This window comes from Melopsittacus undulatus, chromosome 16 (genome assembly GCF_012275295.1).
Source record: "Melopsittacus undulatus isolate bMelUnd1 chromosome 16, bMelUnd1.mat.Z, whole genome shotgun sequence".
Classification (NCBI taxonomy): Eukaryota; Metazoa; Chordata; class Aves; order Psittaciformes; family Psittaculidae; genus Melopsittacus; species Melopsittacus undulatus.
This window is the reverse complement of record NC_047542.1, coordinates 4,054,265-4,075,506: the sequence shown is the minus strand read 5'-3', so window position 1 is coordinate 4,075,506 and position 21,242 is coordinate 4,054,265. Positions and strand designations below refer to the sequence as shown.

At 44.0% G+C, this 21,242-nt stretch overlaps 1 protein-coding gene across 2 annotated transcripts in view; it reads left to right on the top strand.

Moving 5' to 3' along the window:
- Positions 1-17,587, top strand: part of ILRUN (inflammation and lipid regulator with UBA-like and NBR1-like domains) — a 30,843-nt gene extending 13,256 nt beyond the window's left edge. The window contains exons 2-5 of one of the 2 annotated variants that reach the window (XM_005142824.4): positions 1,044-1,198; positions 5,301-5,498; positions 8,391-8,719; positions 17,169-17,587. In XM_005142824.4, coding sequence (XP_005142881.1) covers positions 1,044-1,198; positions 5,301-5,498; positions 8,391-8,719; positions 17,169-17,204 — 718 coding nt within the window. In that variant the 3' untranslated portion in view covers positions 17,205-17,587. Of the gene's footprint in view, positions 1-1,043; positions 1,199-5,300; positions 5,499-8,390; positions 8,720-13,928; positions 14,170-17,168 lie in introns of those variants that run through there. The other variant, XM_031043505.2, reaches the window with a different exon arrangement.
- Positions 17,588-21,242: the final 3,655 nt, after the last annotated feature.

Below are 21,242 nucleotides of genomic sequence, written 5' to 3'. Positions count from 1 at the left end.
CAGTTCCCAGTTCTTGAAAGTTTGGGGTTTTAGGGCTTTTTTTTATCCTGCTTAAAAAAACAACACAGATTTTGGTAATCATGGATAAAAAGCAGTCTCTCTGCCCATTGCATCTGGTGAGATTTTACTCATCTCCATTCTTACAGCACCTAGTCACAACACGTAAATGAGGACCACAGCCTCACAGACATGAGGAATCGCATGACTTGCCAAACACATAATAACTTAATAGTATATCGTGGAATGGCAGCTAAGACTCATGAATCCTCTTCCTGTTGGACTATTCCTCTTCTCAAATGAGTGATCACATGAGTGTCCTTAATATATCACAGGCTTCCACTGTCATTTGTCTTTGTTAAGTAAGAACTTGTGACTCAGTTGGTTTACAAGTTCCTTTCAGTTGTGACTATTCAGAGCTGAGCAGTCACCTTAATGATTAACAAATAGTCTTGGAGTACTTGTGGCTCATATATAGAGTATGTTTCAAAAGCAGCAAGGTTTGAGTTATTACCCAAAGCTACTGATGCCCTTTGGCCATGAGAGGTATCATAAAAGCGTTCTTTATATTTTGCCCATCTTGTGCTCTTTTTGGGCTTTTGGTGCTAAAACAAATTGGAGAGATTCAGTCATTTTGAAATTAGCATGGGAAACAAGGCTGATAGAAAGAAACCGCCCTGTTGTTTATGTGCTGCTGCAGAGCACTTTCCTTGGTGTCTCTTGAACTTGTCTGCAAATGTCACTAAGAGCTAACATCCCATTACAGGTTTCCAAGGTTGGCAAGTTCCAAAATTTCCAGTGCAAATAAGTAGAGTAGAAAAGTGGTCTAAAATAGTGTCCCTGGCAAATAAAATGCTATATTTTGAGCTCTCTTATCTCTGAGAATTCATGTGTGATAGAGAGAAAAGCTTTAAAAAGCCATGACCAGCAGAGCTAGTACAGATTGGATATTTTTGCTCAGCTGTTTAGGATGACATACCTAAACCTGTTAAGACAACCTGACCCTCCTGTACTTCAGGTTGTAATGTGCTTTTTTTGCTTTCTAGGAACCTACAAGCCGCCATTGGAGCCTACTATGATTTTGAGAGTCCAAATATCAATGTACCCTCCATGTCCTTTGTTGAAGATGTAACCATAGGTGAAGGAGAGTCCATCCCTCCCGATACCCAGTTTACAAAAACATGGAGGATACAAAACACAGGTAAGGCTTTTAGTCTGTAGCAAAATGTATGTAGTATGTGATAGGCTGGCAGAACTAATGGAAGAGATGCTGGCTTAAGGCAAGAGGTTAATGTGCACTTAACTTGGAATAGAGGCACCCTGTCACAGGAGAAGGTAGCTGCCAGCCTATGTGCTGTCCCTTCCTACATTGGCACACTGTTCTGTGGTGAGATGTGCAGCTCAGTTCACCAGTCTTGTTCCTCAGGCCACCACGTAGGAACTTTGTGAACTTCTAGATAAAAATAAATGGAAGTGCAAGTCACTGGGTGAGCCTCCCACACCCTTTTTGGCCTCCCACTCATATTCAGCCTCTACCTTGTAATTGGCCTCCCACCCATTTTCAGCCCTTTCTCTGACACCTCTGTCATTGGGTTGTTCTGCTCTTTATAGCACTGTGCTCTCTGTGGAGGCAGTGATGCAATGATCTACCTTGAGAAGATGTAGTGACACAAGGGTCATGTGGCAGATAACCCTTTCCTTTTGAAATCTTTCTTGGCAGCATTGCTAGTCCACGCTCTGAGAGACCAAAGTCCAGTCTGGAATAAGTCAAACAGTGACTGTGACCCAGGAAGTGGGATGAGGCAAAATACCTTCTCAGTGCTTGACCTGTTGGGATGTGGTCAGAGAGAAAGATGGGATCCGTGGATGTAAAGCAGAATAGCTTGTCCTCAAGTGTTGCAATGACAGGACATTGCTTGGATGTTTAAGCTGTGTGTTTGAAATTAATTGACATGCTTGCACTTTTGTGAAGAAGAATGATAGCACAACAAGGGATAATACCATGAATCATCATGAGTAAAGTTCAGCTGTGTTAGTATTTCTGCTTGTTAATAACTGCAGTATTCAAGTGTTGTACAGATTTGTGCTGAATATCAGCATATAACAGGGACTGAAACCATACTAAAAATCTAGGAGGGTTTCATCAAGAAGCAAGAGGTGAGAAGAGGGGTGAAACAAGGGGAACACAAAATCACAAAATGGAATCTATAAACCTTTAGAATTAGTTTTAAGCAATGTTAAGTTCGATGGCTTTGTAACAGTAGCAGTGGAAAATTACTGAGGTGCATATAATACATACTAAAAAATAGAGTACAGCTAGAGAACATACTGGCACAAGATACATCGTTACAGTTGATGTGGTCTTAAGAAAAACAGGACGCAGGGATAAGGAGTATCTGGGAATAGCAGGTGTCCAGAATAGGCTATGGGTAAACTAACTGATAAGTAGGAGGATAGGAGGGTTATTATGTCTCTGGTGCTAACAAACCAATTAAACTGGTACAAGCATCTACTGTGCGTGCTTCAAAGGCTGCCAGGAGTGATGAAGATTGTTGGAAGAAGTAATCGACCCTCAGAGACACCACCACGATTCTGTACACATGCGGGGAGCTTTCTGGAAAGTGATGTAATCCATACGTAGCCTCATGAATATGAATGTGTGCCCAGGGACTATATAAGGATGGCTTGTGTAGCAATAGGGGGACACACGTTAGGAGGAGTTATCCCCCGTGTCTCCCGGCACCACAATAAAGAATACCTGCTTGTCAGCTTGGAAACTTTGTTGGCAAGTTTGCTCCTGGAGTTTTCTCTGAATCAGGTGCCCGTGTGTGTTTAAGAACACTAAGTTATAGAGACTGTATTCTAGAGAAAGGCTTTAATGATTTCAGTTGACTTTCTGCCTCCATTTGTTTGGAAAGTTGACACATGTAGCTTGCTTAAAACTCCAGTAATGTTAAGAAAATGCCAGTCAATTTCTCACAGCTGCCTCAAATACAAATGTAGTAAGTTTGACAGGTCTTGTTTCTCCTATTAGTATCTTCATTAGCATGTGGTATGACTACAACCATACCTTGCTTCTTTCTGACTCCTTCCTCTTGTTTTCCTCTGATGTACTCTTTACTGCATGCAAATTCCGCCTTAATTTAACATCCTAGTTCAGGCAATGTTTCATTGTTCCTGGATTGACCTGCTGAAATCCATGGGCCTTCTAAAAGGAGGAAAGGGAGTTAATCTTGACATCTGAGTTCCTGGCAGAGCCAGCATTTGTTTTGGCTTCTGTGTGTGTTAAAGCCTGACTTCTTAAAATGTACATCTGTACTCTTTAATAGTGGTGCTGGAGGCCAGATCTTGTTAAAACCATGCTGTTGAGGCATGTTTTAGTTAAATGCAACTTCACAAACTGTGTTACAACTGCAGTTTAAGGTGAACTGTAGCATTTTAAAACCTTTTTTTGTTTGCTTAATTAAGGTATAGAATCAAAGACCTATAGTGTTTCCAGATGATATCTGCTTGTTAGGTAGATAACTGAAGCAAAGCCAGGTTTTTAACAGCTCTGCAGGAACCCTTGATTAAATGACTTCAGTTTTAGAACACAGAATACCTGAGGCATGTGTCACCGAAGCGTTCGGTGCATGATGAGTATGACAAGCAGAGCAATGAGAGATTGTCAGTTTTAGGTGTGCAAGCAGTAAGCTAGATTCAGTCAGGTGTTCAGATGTGTTACTAAAAACCAATACCCTGCTCCGATACCTTTCAGGATGGTGTTTGGCTTTTCTGCCAAATGACCAGTTTATATAGTGGACCCATTGCTGGAAGAGCAGCAGGATTTAACAGACTTATTTCCTTTTCCCACTCTACTCCCAACAGCTGCCGGCTCTGCAGGGTATCTACTACAATTTATCATCTCCTGAAAGATGAGTGTCCTGCAATAGAATGACATAATCATAATTCCATTTTATGGGGCTTATCAGTTGAAGTGTTCTAGGCACCTTGCAAGCCTAAAGCCATTAAACCCGATAAAAATCACATCAATTATTTAAACTAAGCTGTGTTGCTGGGCTGCCAGCCTTTCCAGATGAGACTTCATACTCCTGCACACCAGAGTCTGAGGTCAGCTTGTCACTCAACCTTCTCTTTTCACAGAGCTCCCTATCTCAGTGCTGTTTCCAACTGTAGTGATATATCCCCTGCTCTTGATATCCTACTGGACTTGTTCTCATCACTCTTTTACTGCTAGATTGTGAGTTGCACAAATAAGGACTTGACCAGAAAACCAGTCCCCGCCATGTCTTTACTGAAGTATCCACAGGGATTAAATTAGCAGGCAAGCTGTTGCAGAGGATGCTCTTTGAGGTAGCATAAGGTCAGATCAGCATCCACCATCCTCATCTCGAATGAGACAGAGTGGTTCGGAGCTCCCTGGTGGTTCAGGCTTTCCGTTGTTGTTTCCATTGACCTCAACTGAGCAGAAATTATTCTCCAAGTCATTGCTTTAGTGAAGTCATTACTGGAGAAGCAGCATAAGAAAATTTGGCTAAACTGTTTTTTCAGGAATCAGACAAGCACTTTGTGTCTGCCCCAATACTTGTTATGTTTGGTGGAGATGGCTGTGCCTGTGTGTGGAACTGCTTCCTGCATCTCTGCACATTGCCAGGTCACATTGTTGGTCCCACGATCCGCAGTCCAAACATTCATCTCCACAAAGAAATCCCATGTTCACAGCCTTTTCACCTTTGCACAAGGCTGAGAGAAGGGTTGCTACAAGAAAGGAAATAAAGCCATTTAGAGGGTAGTACCAGTTCTTTAATTATAGTTCAAACTGTTGGCTCCTCCTGAGGCTGCCAATGGGCTTAGAAAAGAATTAATCCCTGAAAGAATGTTTCCAGCACTTTGTATTAATAACACCTACGTTGATGTCTCTTGGGAGCTACATGTAGGGAGGCAGAAAGAAGTGGGGGGAGCCCACCTTTGTCTCTAGCGTTGGTACAATACACATACATGTTGGCTATGTTGATTTTCTTGCAGCTGTTACACTGGGACATTGAGAATTTTTCTGTGTAAATAGGATGTAGAGGTTGTTCAAATAGAACTATAAATTGTCCTGCTGCTCTCTAACTGGACCAGTTAAGCCTTGCCTGACAACTGTATTCTTTAGTACTCATTGCTGGTGATGTGTGTCTTGGTGTTCCTTTGCTGGTTCACCAATTGCATAACTTGTAATAAGCATGTTTCATCCAGTCTTTAACAGATATAAAGCATTTGCAGGTGCCCCGTCAGTAATTCTTTCTTCTGTTTAATCCCAGGGACAGAGGCATGGCCCCCAGGGGTTTGCCTGAAGTATGTTGGGGGAGACCAGTTTGGCCACGTGAACATGGTGATGGTCAGGTCCCTGGAGCCCCAGGAGATTGCAGACGTCAGTGTTCAGATGTGCAGCCCCAGCACAGCAGGAATGTATCAGGGACAGTGGCGGATGTGCACTGCCACGGGACTCTATTACGGAGGTGAGTGATCCCTTTTCCAGCTCTCCTTTGTGACATTCCCCTCGCAGATAACATGGACACTCCTGGCCCCTTGCAGGCACTCTCCTGATAACCAAATGGTGAAAGCAGAGGTCTGCCAGCTCTGAGGCTAAATATAGTAAAGAGAATAGAGGAAACATCGAGAGAGTTGCTTTGTTGTCTCAGCCTGGGACTGGTTTCTAACCACTGGAACAAATTGCAGATTACACCAAGCTCTGAAAAACAGGAGGGGCTTCCTCACACAGTTCTCCTGGAGACTCTTTCCCAGTTGGTCTTTGTCAGGATTCTTTCCCAGTTTCCCAGCACTGAGCATTGGGCTACATACAGGGATAAAGTGGAGAAAGCCTCATTTGAGAAGTCAGGATCCAGGTTTCAATACAGGAATTTGATGCATCTACTGTGACCCATTTTTTCTGTGTTTAAAACTACTTTCTGGTATTTTTCCTGGTTTCTCAGCCCAGGCCATCGCCATCCTCATTCATGTGGAGTTGTTCAGTCTCTTTGAGCCAGCTCTAGTTTAAACTGAGAACATCTTTATGTCTGTTTTGGCAGTTGGGAGTATCCCAAATTACACAGGTTTGAGTGAGAGATGTTGGCACTTGGAGTCAAAAATAACTCTGTGCTCAGGGTTTTGGCAGAATCGTCAGTAAATGTATGACTCTGGTGTCAAAAGTGGATGGAACTTGTCCCTGAAGAACGAGCCTGAATTCCTCCATGCAGCTTGTTCAGCTGGTGTGTTATTAAATTAAAGCTGAGGTTTTCCCAGCTCCTGACAGTTTGAGATCTTCCTAAACCTCCTCAAGTTGCACATTTTAAAAGACAATGACCTACAAATGTGAATCCCTCGGGCTGCTGAGCGTAGAGTCACAGCTGCCCTTCTCTGCAATATGATTATAGAATCATAGAATAGTTGGGGTTGGAAAGGACCTCAAGATCATCCATCCAGTTCCAACCCCCCTGCCATGGGCAGGGACACCTTGCACTAAACCGTGACACCTAAGACTTCATCCAGCCTGGCCTTGAACACTGGCAGGGATGGAGCATTCACAACTTCCTTGGGCAATCCATTCCAGCACCTCACCACCCTCACAGTGATGCACTTCTTTACATCTCACCTGAATTTCCCGTGTTTCAGTTTGAACATCACCCCTTGTCCTATCACTACAGTCCCTAATGAAGAGGCCCTCCCCGTTAATTGCTTTTATGCTGGTTACAGCCCCAGAGGCTGAGCCCCAGCGCTGCTGAGGCCCTGCCGGCTCCCGGACCCCTCGCTCGCTGGGTTTTCCTACCGGCACGGCCCCGGGGCTGGCAGCAGGGGGACACCGCGGGGCCGCCGGTGGTACCGCAGCGGACAGCAGGGGGCGCCGCGGGACCGCCGGTGGTACCGCAGCTTACAGCAGGGGGCGCCGCGGGGCCGCATCCCGCAGATCGCAGGGTCCTGCCGTTCCTGGAAGGTGGAATCTCAGCGACTGGGATTGGGTCGTAAATGAGAACTGATGAGCGTGGGCCTGTAAAGGGGAGCTTCAAGGAGTTAGTGCTGCTTGAGAAGCCACGGGGGTAAATCCCAACAGCGGACGTACCTGCTGGCTCCTCCCCGGGCCGCCGGGGGCAGTGTTATTCAGCCAACAGCAGCCTGCGCTTGGCTGCAGAAAACCTGGAAACAACTGGAGAGGGACTTTTCGTACGGTCGTGTAAGGATGGGACATGGGGCGACAGCTGTGAACTGAGAGTAGGCTTAGATTTGATATTAAGAAGAAATGTTTACTGTGAGGGTGCTGAGGCGCTGGCACAGGGTGCAAAGAGAAGCTGTGGCTGCTCCATCCCTGGCAGTGTTCAAGGCCAGATTGGACGGGATTTGGAGCATCCTACTCTAGTGGAAGGTGTCCCTGCCCATGGCGGGTTGGAACTGGAAGAGCTTTAAGGCCCTTTCCAACCCACACCATTCCGTGATTCTATGAATTACATGTGACGTGAGGTGCTCTTACCAGACCTGCTGAGATGCGATAAGGTATGGCTGCTGTTCTTTTTTATTCTCCTCCACTGTGCAGCAAAACAATACCAGAGCACATTTAATGGAGAGGTGCTAAAAAAGGGGGGGTGGGGGGAGAACGATAATAAAGCTGAATTTGGATACATACCAAGATATGGATTAGTGTAAATAGGCTGTAATGTTTGCATAAAGTGTAAATGAAATGATAAATAAAATAACAATCTTATCTGTGTACATGAGAGAGAAATGCATTAGGTAAGAACTGCAAATATGTTTCTTATTCTAACCAGTAGTTTGTGAACTCATGTGATTGTCTACCAAGCCTTGGTATCTTACCCACCTACCGTGAGTGTTTTGGAACTGGAGTGGAGATGGTTTACAGTGAATTATCATAAATAGTCATAATTACCTTCCAAGTCACCCATTTGTTGCTTTATGTTAATAGCCCAGCCTTTCAAAGCTAAACAAAAACAACATTGCCTTTTCTTTACCATCACAGTAGAAGATTGGCAGCGATATCTCCTGGCTGTCATTTCAGTCTTGCTGCATAGCCTTGGATAAAGTCACTTCAGGTTTTCATTTTTCAGTGCATCATATAGATGATTTGAAGCATGGAGCTTAAACTCGTCGTGTTGCTTTGTTTTTTTATGTTCCTAGCTGGTTCATGGAAGTTCAGTAGGAGTAAAACTTGCCTGGTTTTCTGGAAAGATTAGACACTACATTAGTGTTTAAGCAGTGCTTCCAGTGTTACATTAAAATGTACTTTAAATGGTGAGGTTTTTCTTGTCTCTGTAAAGGTTGGAATTCATGTTCTGTTATTCTCCTTCTTCCTCTTCATTAACTCCATCTAGTGACAACCGGAGTGTCTTTTCTTTTTTCCACAGATGTCATCTGGGTGATCCTCAGCGTGGAAGTTGGAGGACTTCTGGGTGTAACACAGCAGCTGTCATCCTTTGAAACAGAGTTCAACACACAACCGCATCGCAAGGTAGAAGGAAACTTTAACCCATTCGCCTCTCCACAGAAGAACAGGCAACCAGATGAAAACAACCTAAAAGACCCTGGGGGTTCCGAGCTAGGTACAATCAGCAAAAACACATGGGGGCCTCCTCCTGACCAAATCGAACAAGATCAGAATGGACTGTCACAAAACTCTGTAAATCTCTCCCCCAGCAGTCACTCGAACAACTTGTCGGTAGTGACATACAGTGAGGTAGGTGCCCTGGGAGAACAGGAGAATGGGTAGGTGATGAGACTGATGTATGTAATAGCTCTTCGTTACAAACTGCAAAGCCCTTCCCTTCTGCTTCTGCCAGACCTGCTAAGGAAGGTTTTGAATTTGACTGACTCTGCCAAGTCCTCATATTATGTTAAACCTTTTTTTTTTGCCTCTGATAGACTCTACTAGATCCACCTTCTTGTTTCTGCTTCAAGTCCTTCTTAAAGTTTATATAATCTTGTCTGGGTGCTGTAACTATTAGTGGCTGGAGCCTGCTCCAGTTGCGTGTGCAAATAAGTCAAAATATCTCTCTAGATGTGCTCCTGAGTTTTACATCATTTGGAAAAGACAAAAGATAACCACCCTCCCCAAACCTGAGCTTAACCAGGTAACTTCTTTTAAGATGGTGTGGGGAGACTACAGAGCTCAGCATTTTGAGCCCAGAAGCTACCTGTCAGGAACAGTCAATTAAAGGACTGTTCCTGTCTGTGTCCTTGTCTTGTTATAATTGTAGGTGACTTTTAAATTATCTTTCCTTTGAATCTCTCTCAAAAGCTTGCTTGGTGGATGCTATATGAGTCTGAGTGATATTTTGACTGTTTTTATTTGCTTGTGTGTGAAAAATGACTTGCAGGATTATTTACAATTCAGAATCCACCTGTTGATGCAGCCAGTATGTGTAGGTGTGTACTGTCGTATGTCAAACTAGTTTGATTTTTAAAATCCTTTTAAAATGCTTTACTGTACTTTAAGCAGTCTGTGTAGGACAATAACACTTGGTTGCTGAATGAATTAATAAAGCCCTAATGTTAGTTCACCTACAGCACTTTAGTTCCTAACTGGATGAACTGCCTGTCCTCTACCAGTGGATCATATTTTAGTGACCTACTTTGCACCAGGGCTATGCATTTTTTACTGATGGCATGTGTGGGATGAACTGTGTGACAGACTTCCAATTGCCCTTCTTGTGTTTTGCACCCCAAACATAAATTGCTAAAAGCTGAACTGGTTCCTGCTTCAAGGCTCTGCTCAGTGGAAGTGGAATGGATGGCTTAGGAAATGATTGAGAAATAAAGCCTTTACCTGTCAGTTCCAATCCAACCTGAGTTAGGAGGGACTGAAAGTCTTCATAGCAGTTGCTTGGTGGACAGCAGTGTTCCCAGAAGGGACAGGCCATCCTCTGACTGCAGAGGCCGCCTACATGCTGATACATCTTCTCTGCATACGCTTTCTCTCCAGTGCTTCAGGTGGGGAATGCTGCTCTGTGGCTCTGTCCTACATATCCCAGCAATGATTGGTAACAGCTCTGTGTATCAGCTGATGGAAACAAAAATCAGTTTCTAAGTACAGCTTTGGTGACATAGTGGACTTACTGAAGCCTTTCAGACCTGAAATCCTGGGTTTAATTTCATTTTTGGAGGTCAGCTTTAGGCTGGAGATGGCTTTTTTCCCTTGCCTGTTTTCTGAGTGCAGAGCTTGGCAGTTGCTTCGTAGTTGATATACACTTGCAGGTGGAGAGATGTGGAACTGCTAATACACTTCTGAGACAGTTCCCTTGTAGAATTCCCAGATGTGGGGTTTTGGCAGTAACATGGCCTTCAGTTTTCACTAGGTCTCTCCCTGTAATATATATCCTTACCCTTCCTAGTGAGAGGAGAGTGCTTTGAGCACCAGGAGGTAAAGCATCCCAACAGACTCCCAGCTGGGGAGTAGATGCTTTGTCTTTTCTAAGAACATAGGTACAAGAAACTGATAGTTATTGGAGGTGCAGAGGCCATAGCAAAGATCAGCTGTACTCTGGAAAGGGAAAGCCAGAAAGGAGAGTGAAGCACTACCAGAGAGGATGTCATAAATTGAAGTAAGCTGCTTTAGCTGGTAACCCAAAGCTCCTGAGCAGTACTCTTTGAGATGTGAGCCATTATAACCTAACCTCAGATGCAGAATAGGTAATAGGTGGCCTTTCTCCCTACTTCTCAAACCCCCGCCCCCCCCCCCCCCCCTTTTTTACTTCCAGATGTTTTTTGGGAGGTTTCTTGGGTGGATTTGAGGTGGATTATCTGAGATAAAAAGTACACATCTTGGGTTTTGCTTGCTTGACAAGGGATAACCTTATGGTCCTTTTTGAAGATGGGGTGGGGTATGTGAAAGTTCATTGATACTTGAGGGTTTTTTCTCTGCTCCAGTGTTTTTGTTTATACCATAATAAAACAAGTTAGGTTTTCCTTTGGAAGCCATTATTAAGGTAGGCCTGAAGATCAGAGTCCTGTTCCATCCTTGCCCTTCCTGTCCAGGGCAGGAGGCATTCTGCCACAGACTTAATATTCATCTTGGTACGATCCTGCTTCCGTAGTGAACATGTTTGAGTAGGTTTGACACCCTACATACTTGGTGTCATTTCAGTTGTTCCCTGGCTGGGGTCTGGCACCATCACTTGCTGCCTCCTGCAAGCTGGGAAAGAACATACTTCTATCTTCTTTCTTTTCCAAAGAAGGTATAATGTGCAAGCAGTACCCTATAATGTGCAAGCAGTACCCTATAATGTGCAAGCAGTTCTCCTATAATGTGCAAGCAATACTCCTATAATGTGCAAGCAGTATGCTAGCTGCAGGTACCATTTCAGTGGGAAAGGGCTTATTGGAAGTGATGTAAGAAGTATTAAACCTCCTGAGCAGATGGTATTCCAGTACCTGTTAGGAAAAGCAGTATTTGACCCATCTTCCCCACTTCCTTGGAGACTTTACCTGTTCTTTGCTGCTTGAGAGGGACAAAGAAAACTACTTTTGAAGCTGTTGTCCTGTGATTGAATATTGATGTGAAAGGCTTTGTTTCAAGTTCTTGGAGCAGATAGAGAGTCCTATGGGTTGGTTCTGTAGTTGCATGCTGGGATTCCTGGATTCTGGTGATCTTCAGCAGGACCTCCAGTGTTTGTCTGCTTTCATGTACCCAGAGAATGGAGTGAGTCCCTGGTGAGATACAGTAGTGGGAATGGGTAAGGTCCAGCTAAGGTGTTCAGAAGGTACTATGTCCCATATTTAGAAGTAATATAAGTGCTTAAATATTTCTCAGATCACTGTGGAGGCTTCTCCCTGCCAAGAGATCATGGAGTACCCCAATCATGCAGTTGCATGAGATCTTTGAGCTAAAACTACAGCTTCTGGCGTCTGCAGCTGTAAAACACACCAGAAGTTGCCAGACTTTGCCTGTGTCAGTTCTCCTTCTGGTGCAACTGAGCAGGTGTGACTTGTCCTCTCAAATTCCCCATCGGAGTCAGGATCTTAGTGACAGTGACATGCCATCTGCTGCTGGATTAGACAAGTGTATCAACGTTTCACACGTGGAAGCATTCAAAATGCTTTTATCCAGCAGCGTGTAAAGCACATAGCTTGTGTGCTCGCCTAGGAGAAAAAACCCCACACAAAACACAAAACCCAAGAATTGAATTCCCTGTAAGCAGGTAAGATGAAAACTGTGATCTGGTTGAAACAAACCAAATGTGATCTTTATTCCTGCTGTAGTGCACACCTTCCCTGGGCTCACTCCACTTCCCTTAAGTCAACTGCTGTAAGGTGGTAGATCAGGTTCTGTGTTCCCAGTATTGCTAGATCAGGTTCTGTGTTCCCAGCATTGCTTTGAGCATGTTGTCATATCTAGTCCCAGTGGAGTTTTTGCATGTTCTTAGAACTAAAGATGTGCTTAAGCGCAGGATAGGATGCTTATCTCAGGGTAGGGATGAGCTGTATTAGAGTCCAGATATACCCATGCATGGGTATTTTATTCTCCTTTCTGGCAATCGGTTTCTCTCTGTATTCTCGAGAGAGATGAGGCGAATATAGCTTCTATTTACTTGCTCCTGTCTCATAGCAACACTGTTGAGGTCACTGCTGCTCTCTTGTGACAGTCTTTTACATTAAAAGTGCAAGATGCAGTCTTACAGTGCCTGGGGAATTAGAGTTAAATTTCTTAACTAAAGAAAGAAACGTACAGGTTTAAATACCTAAAAAGGTCTGAGGTGGATAGCCATATACTGACATTTGGATTGTACTGCGTCACGTGTATATTAAATATATACATATATATATATATAAAAGTTGCCCATATGAATTGAGGAACCTCTGCTTTCTGTGTAATGCAAGAAACTGCACATAGAAGTTCTGATTCTGCAAAGATTTGCCCATAGAGAACAACATGTATAGTCACTGCCATAGCAAAGAGCGTTCTGCTGCTTGTCTGGTATTAATCTCTTCATTACTCACACTATTAAGAGCCCAGTGAAATACAAGCACATTTGCAGTTCACAAAATTAAAAATCTCAGCACCTTTTTTCCTGCTGTATTTATGCTCTCCATTTCCCTTCATTCTGTGTGGAGCTGAACTCTGATCCATACTTGACAGCTTTCTATATGTAAAGGGAAAAACCATCTCTATACTTAGAGCCTTCAACTGGCTTCCTCCCTCTGAGTTTAAAAGTGGCTGCTGCTTCTATATGCATGCTTCCTCCAAACCAGGGCACTCCAATTGGTATGTATTTTTAGTACCTCTAAACTTTAGACAGGATTCTTCTCACTGAGAACTATATGAATACTGAACTGTATTTGTGGGTAAGGAAGATGCCCCAGAAGTGTTTGCATACATGTAGATCAGAAGTTCCTTCCATCCTGGTATCTGGGCTTCAAAGTGGATCGTTACCACATGGTTAAATTAATCTAGAACAAAGTAGGAGAGCATTGGACTCAAATCTACTGTAGCTACTCCTTGACAGCCACGCTGCTCCTTAGCATCTGCAGGCTAAACTGATGTTGCATGAGCTGGTTTGCTTATCTGGTGAAAGACTAATGTGTTTGGATGTTGCATGTTAGCTCATCCGCAAACACCAGCAGTCCCTGTGCGTCTGGGCTGTGGGAAATGTGAGATAATCTGGTTTTAGCTTAACTTTGCTCCATTGCAGGCCTACAGTTTCCCTGTTACTTTATCTCTGCAGACTAAAAGCACGCCATTGAGTTACAAGAGCTAAGTTGTTGCATGGTAACTTAATCATGTACTTGAGCCCTCATGTACTTCATCAGCTCTGCATCTACACCAGCCCTGTCAGTGGCTGCACTGTGAGAAAGTTCTTACCTTCCTGGTGGCCCATGCCATGTGTGCGCAGCGTGCATGGAATAAACACAATGAAAGTGCTCAAGCCTCTGTTCTCCTGTCTGTTCAGTTTACACAAGCTGGCTACGAGAACTCTGTGTAGTTTGGAGAAGCACTGAGTAGGAGCAGCCCAGGAGGTGCTGAGGAAACGGGGACTTGTAGCGTTGTCTGATCCTGCTGTCAGTGTGCACTGGGAGACTCCTGTATCGCTTCGCAGCTGTGCATCAGAACCTCCTGTCTCTCTGGAAGTGTACCTTTTCTTGATCTTGACTCGGTCACAAAGGTGAAATAAAGATAGCTGTTTGAAAGCCTGTGTTGTGCTGCTTTATGAAAGATTAACTTCATTTTATTTCTAGCACAGTTGCCTTCACTTAAAGAGCTCAGTATTTACAAAGGCCTTTAACTTTCCAAAACGACTCCGTTCCATTCTAGATGCAGAAGTCAAATGATAATTTATACCAATGATTTTCATGTAGAGTCTTTCCTTGAAGGAAAATGTGGTCCTCTGGTCTCACACGCTTACTTGCATGAACAGCCAGTGTGCTCTCACTAGCAAGTTAGCAATTACTTCTGTGGATGATACTGGAAGACATGAAAGTCAATTTGCAAAGCTGCAGCTGAGCTTTTCATAAAGACAATGATTCATTTTGAGACTAGAAGGGAATTTGCCAAAAATAGTGTGAATAATTCTTCAGATAAACGAACTCAGAAAAACTGCAATTTCTGCAGAATTATCTTTGCATGTTTGTGATGTAAAATATTGCCTACAAGGGACATATTCTTGAAAATGTCGTATAATGGAGTTTGGTATTTGCATTACAGCAGTAACTGAAGTTTTCAGGTGCCAACATTGCACTGCATGTTGGATACATTTAATGGGAAACAAGTGCTTTGCAGGCAGCTTGTATCTTCCTGAGAAAGGAGTATTCTCATTTCACAAAGTAGAGTAAGAGTTTCTTGCTCGGGGTCTGATGTTAAACCAAGTCTAGGCTTGATCTTAAAAGAAATAAGTTTCTTGCTTTTGTACATTCTCATATACACTAATAAATCTCATGGGTAAGTGAAATGCAGTGAAGTGGCAATCTCAAGAGCAAAGACTTTGGGCTCTTTCTTCTTGGTGAAACTAATTATATCAGGAAACGCTGACCTTGGTCACAGATTGTGGGACTGTTCTGGAGTTGCTCATGGGAAGTTCACCTAGAGATGTCAGCCTGTTAAGTGCAGTGTAGCCAGTGGTGCAGAGATGGATGTACTTGATCATCTGACTGAAGGTGAGCTAAATTCTGGTTTTGTTTAACACAAATAGCATAATTGTAGTGTTTTAAATTGGATGCTACAGAAAACAGTATCTGAAGATCCAGAGGGTTTCCCTGAAAACAACGTTAATGGCAGAGTCTCTGCATACAGCAAGACTTGTGAACTGTGGCTAAGGTGAAGACCATACTGTGTACTGCTGAACTGTGTCACTGCTGTTATGTCATGGGGAAATGCAGATGGCTTGGCTTAGGTGTGCACAGTTTAAATGAGCAAGGTGGTGCCTTGCTCATAAGCTGAAGTGCCCGAGAGGTCCAGGGAGCAGCTGGAGCAGCGCCTGCCTGTCAGTACCTGCAGGCAGAGCCTGGTGTGCAGGAAACTGAAAGATAAAGCAAATTCTTGCAAGTATGTCTGTACAGGTAATGGACAACAAACCCTGGTTTTCTGCTGTTGAGCAGTAAGTACAATAGCTTAACCTCTTTGAGTGCGACTGCTTAGGATCTTGCTTATAACCTTGTTTTCCTTCTATGTCCTTTGGGGGGGGGGTGTGCACCTCTTCACATTACTTTAATGTTCCTCTTCTCCCCATTGTTTCAGTGATGACTGTGTTTTTCAGATTGAGTATCTCAGTCTCTGTTTTGGCAGGAGTTTCTCCTTTCCAAGGTGGATTTTTGTCTTGGAATCTCTTAGAAGTTGTCTTCTGAAAAGCTTGCTTTACAAACTCAGAGTACAGCCTGTTCCTAGGGTAGAAGTGTGTTTGGTTTTCCAGGTATTCATGTCTGCAAACAGTAATTTCCAAGTTTCCAGTCTTCTATACTTCCCATGCAGTCTGTGAGATGCCCTTCTGTCTCTGGGTTGAATTTTGAAACCTGCCGATAGATGCTTCATGTCACCATTGTCTTGCATTTTGCCACCTGGTGTATCCTAAAGAGCTAAGTTTTTCTCACCTACAGCAACATTACAGGCCTCTTAGAGCACTTCCTTCCTTTATAACATAGATACACAACAGAGGTCTTGAACTTGGGGTTTTGGGGGCTTAAAGTAATGAAGTTGATGCTTTATACAAGTCATGTTAGACTCATTGCTTCATGGCTCTGTGGCTTATGCAATGATGTTACAGTCATAAAAGAATGTGCAGGAATTGCTGTTTCCTTTGAAATTTGCCACATTAAAGGCAAAATGCTGAAGGCTTGAGGTTAGAGCTTCACTTCAAGACGAGTGATGGCTTTGTGCTAATCAGGCTCTCGGTTGTCTTAACTCATCAGCGTGCTGGAAAGAAGCTGCACTGTGTTTAAAAAAGCATTTGGATAATGATCTTCTACCTTTGACAGTGAAATGTAATGATACTCATCTCACTTCTGACCTGAGTGCTTGTCTGGACCTTACAGGAGGATTATATGTGTGGCTTGTACCATCATCATTATGACAAACTTCATATCCCTGTGACTCAGGAAATCTCTTACCTCCCTGTTGGTCACTTTCTTTTGCTTCCTGATGAAACCCTGGATAGCTGATTCAAACAACAGGAACTGCAGAAAGAAGTTCCTGTTCATTTGAAACCTGTTACTAAATCTGTTGCTTAGGTGACTCACTCTAGGATGTAAAAATGGATTCTCTAGTAAGCGTCTTGGTTTCTTTGGTTAAATGTGATTGATTTTTCACTTGAGGAAAATGTATTTTGTTACCTTGAGAGAGCAAAAGTGGCAGTTGTGGGGCTTTCCCACCAGTTACAGCCTCTTACTTCACTGTTTGTTGTAACCTTTAGAAGAGACTTGGGAAACTGCAGTTCTTGGCCTCACAGGTATTGTAGCATCTATAAGGGATTATTTTGCTCTGTTGTAGAAAATACAAGTTACTTTGTGGCCCAGTAGCACTGAAAGAGGTAAGTGGATAGGATGACATCGCAAGAGATCAGCTTCAAGTGTGTCTTAAGGCTGAACACCAGAGGTCGTGTTGTGGGTAAAGGGTTGCATTTGATTTGGAAGTACTGGGATGGGATGCTCAGTGTTTTATTTCTTGCCTGGTGAAATTGATTATGTCTCCAACTTTCTTTCAGGGTTTCCACGGTCCTTATCCCTTCGGACAGTCTTAAACCACAAAAACAAAACGGGTATCGACAAGAGGAGAATTTAACAAAGGACTGACTTTGGGGAGGAGGGAGGGGAATTCACGTGGCAGACACAGCGTGGACACCCCCCTTCTCCTCCTCCATGTTCTGGATAACGAAGAAAACTTAAGTAACTTAAAACTCAGTAACTTAAGACTAGCTGTTTCCAGAGGAAAATACGAAGTCTAAGTATGCATGTGTGAATGCTGAGTTTCAGGAGTGTTGTTCAATGCTATGAGAAAGAAACTATACCAACACCATGGTTTGTTTGGGTTTTTTAGCAATCATTCTCACACGTAATTAGGGAGCTTAAAGAGAAGCTTAAACAAATGACTATGGAAAAGCCATCTTAAAATGTGTTGCCTACAGAGCGGTTGTAGTTTGAGCAAATGTTTCATTTCTGTTTGTTTCTTGTTCTTTTCTCAAGTAAGGGACAGCGTGTGTTTGTATGGAACCCTCGTGTTTATGACTTGCTCCTGAATGGAATTTGCTTCGCGTCTTCTGGGGTTCGTGCAGTGATTTCCTTTGTCAGATGTTTTTTTCATGGCAGGTTGGGCCTGCGCCCGGCTCTGTGTTTTTAATATCAGCTGCTGGGTTTAGTTACCAAGCTTTTTAATTCCTTGTATTTCTTTTTGGGTTTGGCTGTTGCTGTGAGTTAAGTTGTGCTGCGTGGCCTTGGAAACCCTGCTGAAGACCAGGTCTTGAGGTCAAAATCAGAGAGACTCTGGGGCTTCCAGCATGACATGGAGAGCTCATTTCCCTTCCCCTTGTACATGAAATACACACAGATACCACCGATATTAATAAGAAACAGATTAAAGATCCAGAGCTGTCCTATGTGGTTAGCATTGTAAAATACCTTTTTGTTAGCTCTTGATGTGCAGTAGCTGGGCCTAGAGCAATCAAGCAAACGTATCAAGTCTTATGCCAAGAGGGAAGTCCCTCTCTGTAGCTGTAATTCACTTGGTGGTAGTTGCAAAGCTTTACAAAGGTCATGTCCTTTTAATTTTGAATGTCCCATCTCTCTTTCATAGGGTATAAGTTTGCATTCTTTTATCCTGTGATAAAATACTAGCTTAAAGGCTAACGGTTTGTGGCTTTGAATGCATCACCAGCTGGATTCCACTCTGTCACCTTGTATTCATTTGCCTTTAGCATCCTGGCTTAGAGCATCATTGAGGTTCTTACCTTCAAAATGGGATCTCCAGGGCTTAGTATTAGAGAAGGAATGGCTCCTCTGATGGTTCAGGTTGTTCTGCTGTTCCTTCAGTGTAACTTCCTCCGGTTGTGGATTGGGAATGAGGTCTTACTCAGAAACATGAACATAGCTGCAACAGCCACCTGCCAAAGGTAACAGTAATATGCAAAGCCCCCACTACCTTCTTACAGATCTTTCCAGTGGAGACCCTTGTTCTGCTTGTTGGAGTAGAACATGGGCTTGCTGCATGGTACGTGTCTTTACACTGATTGCCCTTGACTAGTTGTGTTTCCTTAGTTACCTTTGAATGGGGCATTCATTTTCATTGCAGCTAGCAAGTGCTCTCTTTATTTTTCTGTATGCAGGTGGATGTTGTGGAGGACATTCTAGAGGAACCTTCCTTGTATCCAATAGAGGAAGAATTGGGTGATAGCTCTGGTTTGTATTTCAGAGGTTCAGTTGTTCAAGGTCACCGTTACCCAAAATCTCCCATCAGTAATGTGCTTGAAGGGAGAAACAAGCACAGTGTGAGAAAGGCATGAGAGAGGCACTGCAGGGTTTGGACTGCTGGCCATTGACACTTGCAGTCTGGGGGTCTGTCTTGGCACCTTGCTAGAGCTGGGTGGTTGTTAAGATCCAGAGCGATCCTGTGGAAGGTGGTGCTGCACTGCTCAGTGCAGCTGTAGTGTTTGGTTCTTGTTCTCTAACATCATTTTGCCTTTGGTTATCTCAGTAGCATTCAGTTTAGGGAATTATTTCCATCACTATAGCATCGAATGGGTAAATGGATTCTTTCTGTGATCCCTTCCTTTCCAAGCAGGTGGCTTGTGCAACAAGCTCTGAAGGTATCAACAGTGACCTGACCATCACACCTCCTGCAGTGCTGCCACTTCCCTTCTGGAGGTGTCTAAACCACTGGAGACTGTTTGTCCAAGTGACAAGGCAATTCTTTATCTTTACTAGCCCCTTTTATCAGGTGTGTAGTGGAAGCCAGGGGGGTGGTGTGAGGATTGTGTTGTAGCTGGTGCTGCAACCTTTGCCTTGTGTCAGCTGAGGCATTTGGGAGACCCTTGAACTCTTGATACTCTCATGCTGGCTTTCTGCTCCCAGCCATGCATGCTTCTTCCATAGGTCATGGCTGCCACATTCATGTTGCTGTCCTCCTCCTTAGGCTGAATTTTCCTCTTCTTGAAGAAACCCTTGCATGTACCCCAAGTAGTGTGTGTTTTCCCACTCAGAAGGCATACTCATTCTGCACAGGGTCACTTACTGGAAGGCGTAAAGAAAGGCCAGGGCCAGATCTGAGTTGCTGCTGAAATCTGCATCCTTTTGCTGCTCACATCACTGCTATTCCCCAGGTAACCAGGTGTGAGCAACTCTTGTGTGCAGGTATGATCTCTGCGAGCAGTCACACTGAGCTCTCGCTGCTTTGAGGGTTTAGGTTGTGGCTGTGACAGTGGAAGAATGCTTAAATTAGTGGTTGCTCTATCCCTTGGGTTTTAACGAGTAAAAACTGAGGCCAAAGGTGGTTTTACCTCTTGTGGTCCTTTGGAGTGGTGCAGCCAGCACTGAAATTGCTCTTACTATCAGGTTTCCAGCTTTTAAATAGGTGAGGTTTGAGGTGTATTCAGCAAAGCTCTTTCCGGGTGACTTCAGGGCATGGTGATTGTGTTGGTTTCTATATGGCTGATGCATTCAAACTGGTGGAGTCTTAACATCAGATACATGAACCAAATGGCCTGGTTTTCCAAAAGGGCTGAATGACAAATGTTTTGGTGAGCCTGAAGCGTGTGCTTGGATAACCCTGATCCGTGTGAGTTACACACGTAGAGCTCGGGAGTGTTAGAAATAGGGGGGAGTCCTGAATGGGTTGAGAGTGGTGAACTGGTTGAAGAGGCTGTTGCCCCAGTGAGGCTGGTACCCACTGCTACAGGAGGATGCAGTGACAGAGGCTGCAGCTGGCTCCAGTCTGATTAACACCCATCTGTCTTGAAGCCCTGGGAAAGGGGGAGATGTTCTTTAACTGCCCCAGCCCTTCCAAAAGGAAAAGGTAGCACAGAACATCTCTGATAGCCTCTAGAATGGATCCTGGTGTCAAGCAGGATTATGTGGAACCATAATGCTGGAACAACCTTACAACAGCAGCCCAGGCACAGTGTCTCAGCCTAGGCAAACTGGAGCACAGTATCCCTAGAGGACCAACCCGTAACTGGCGATGCCCTGTGAGGAGGGGATGGGGGGAGCTGGAATGTGCTGCCTGCATCTCAGGAGTGCTGGGTTTGAGCTCTCCGGGGTTTGGAGGGCGAAGCTGGGTGGTCAGAGAGGTGCATGCTGTCCCGTGTCTCCGTTTCTGTTGCGTGTTTCCATTTCTTTTGGTGTGTGAGTGCGTGGGGGTTCTGCAGCCTGTCTGTTCTCTCCGGGCAGAGTGCATGTGTAGAACAGGATGGTGTGTTGCCTCATTGAGTCTGGGAGAAGTCCTATGATAGCACATGGAGGGGGGGAATAAAGGAAGCTTTTTCCTTGATGTATAAATGAATATTTGTATGATTAAATTAACACAGAAAAAAATGTTGTGTAGCTGTTGAGAGTTTTATTGACGCTGCAAAAGCATCTGAGTCTGTCATGGTGTGGTTAAATGTACACAGCTTGTTTCTATCTCCAGGGTGCTTCCAGGCACTAAAGCACGGTGTCGTTAAACCCCGTTCTAGCCTTGCCCTTACCCCAAATTACTTTAAAGGCAAACCACATTTGGTGTATATTGAACTTACCAACCAACCTTTCCGGTCCAGATAAGGATGGCCAAGAAGCCCATTTAGGTTATTTTA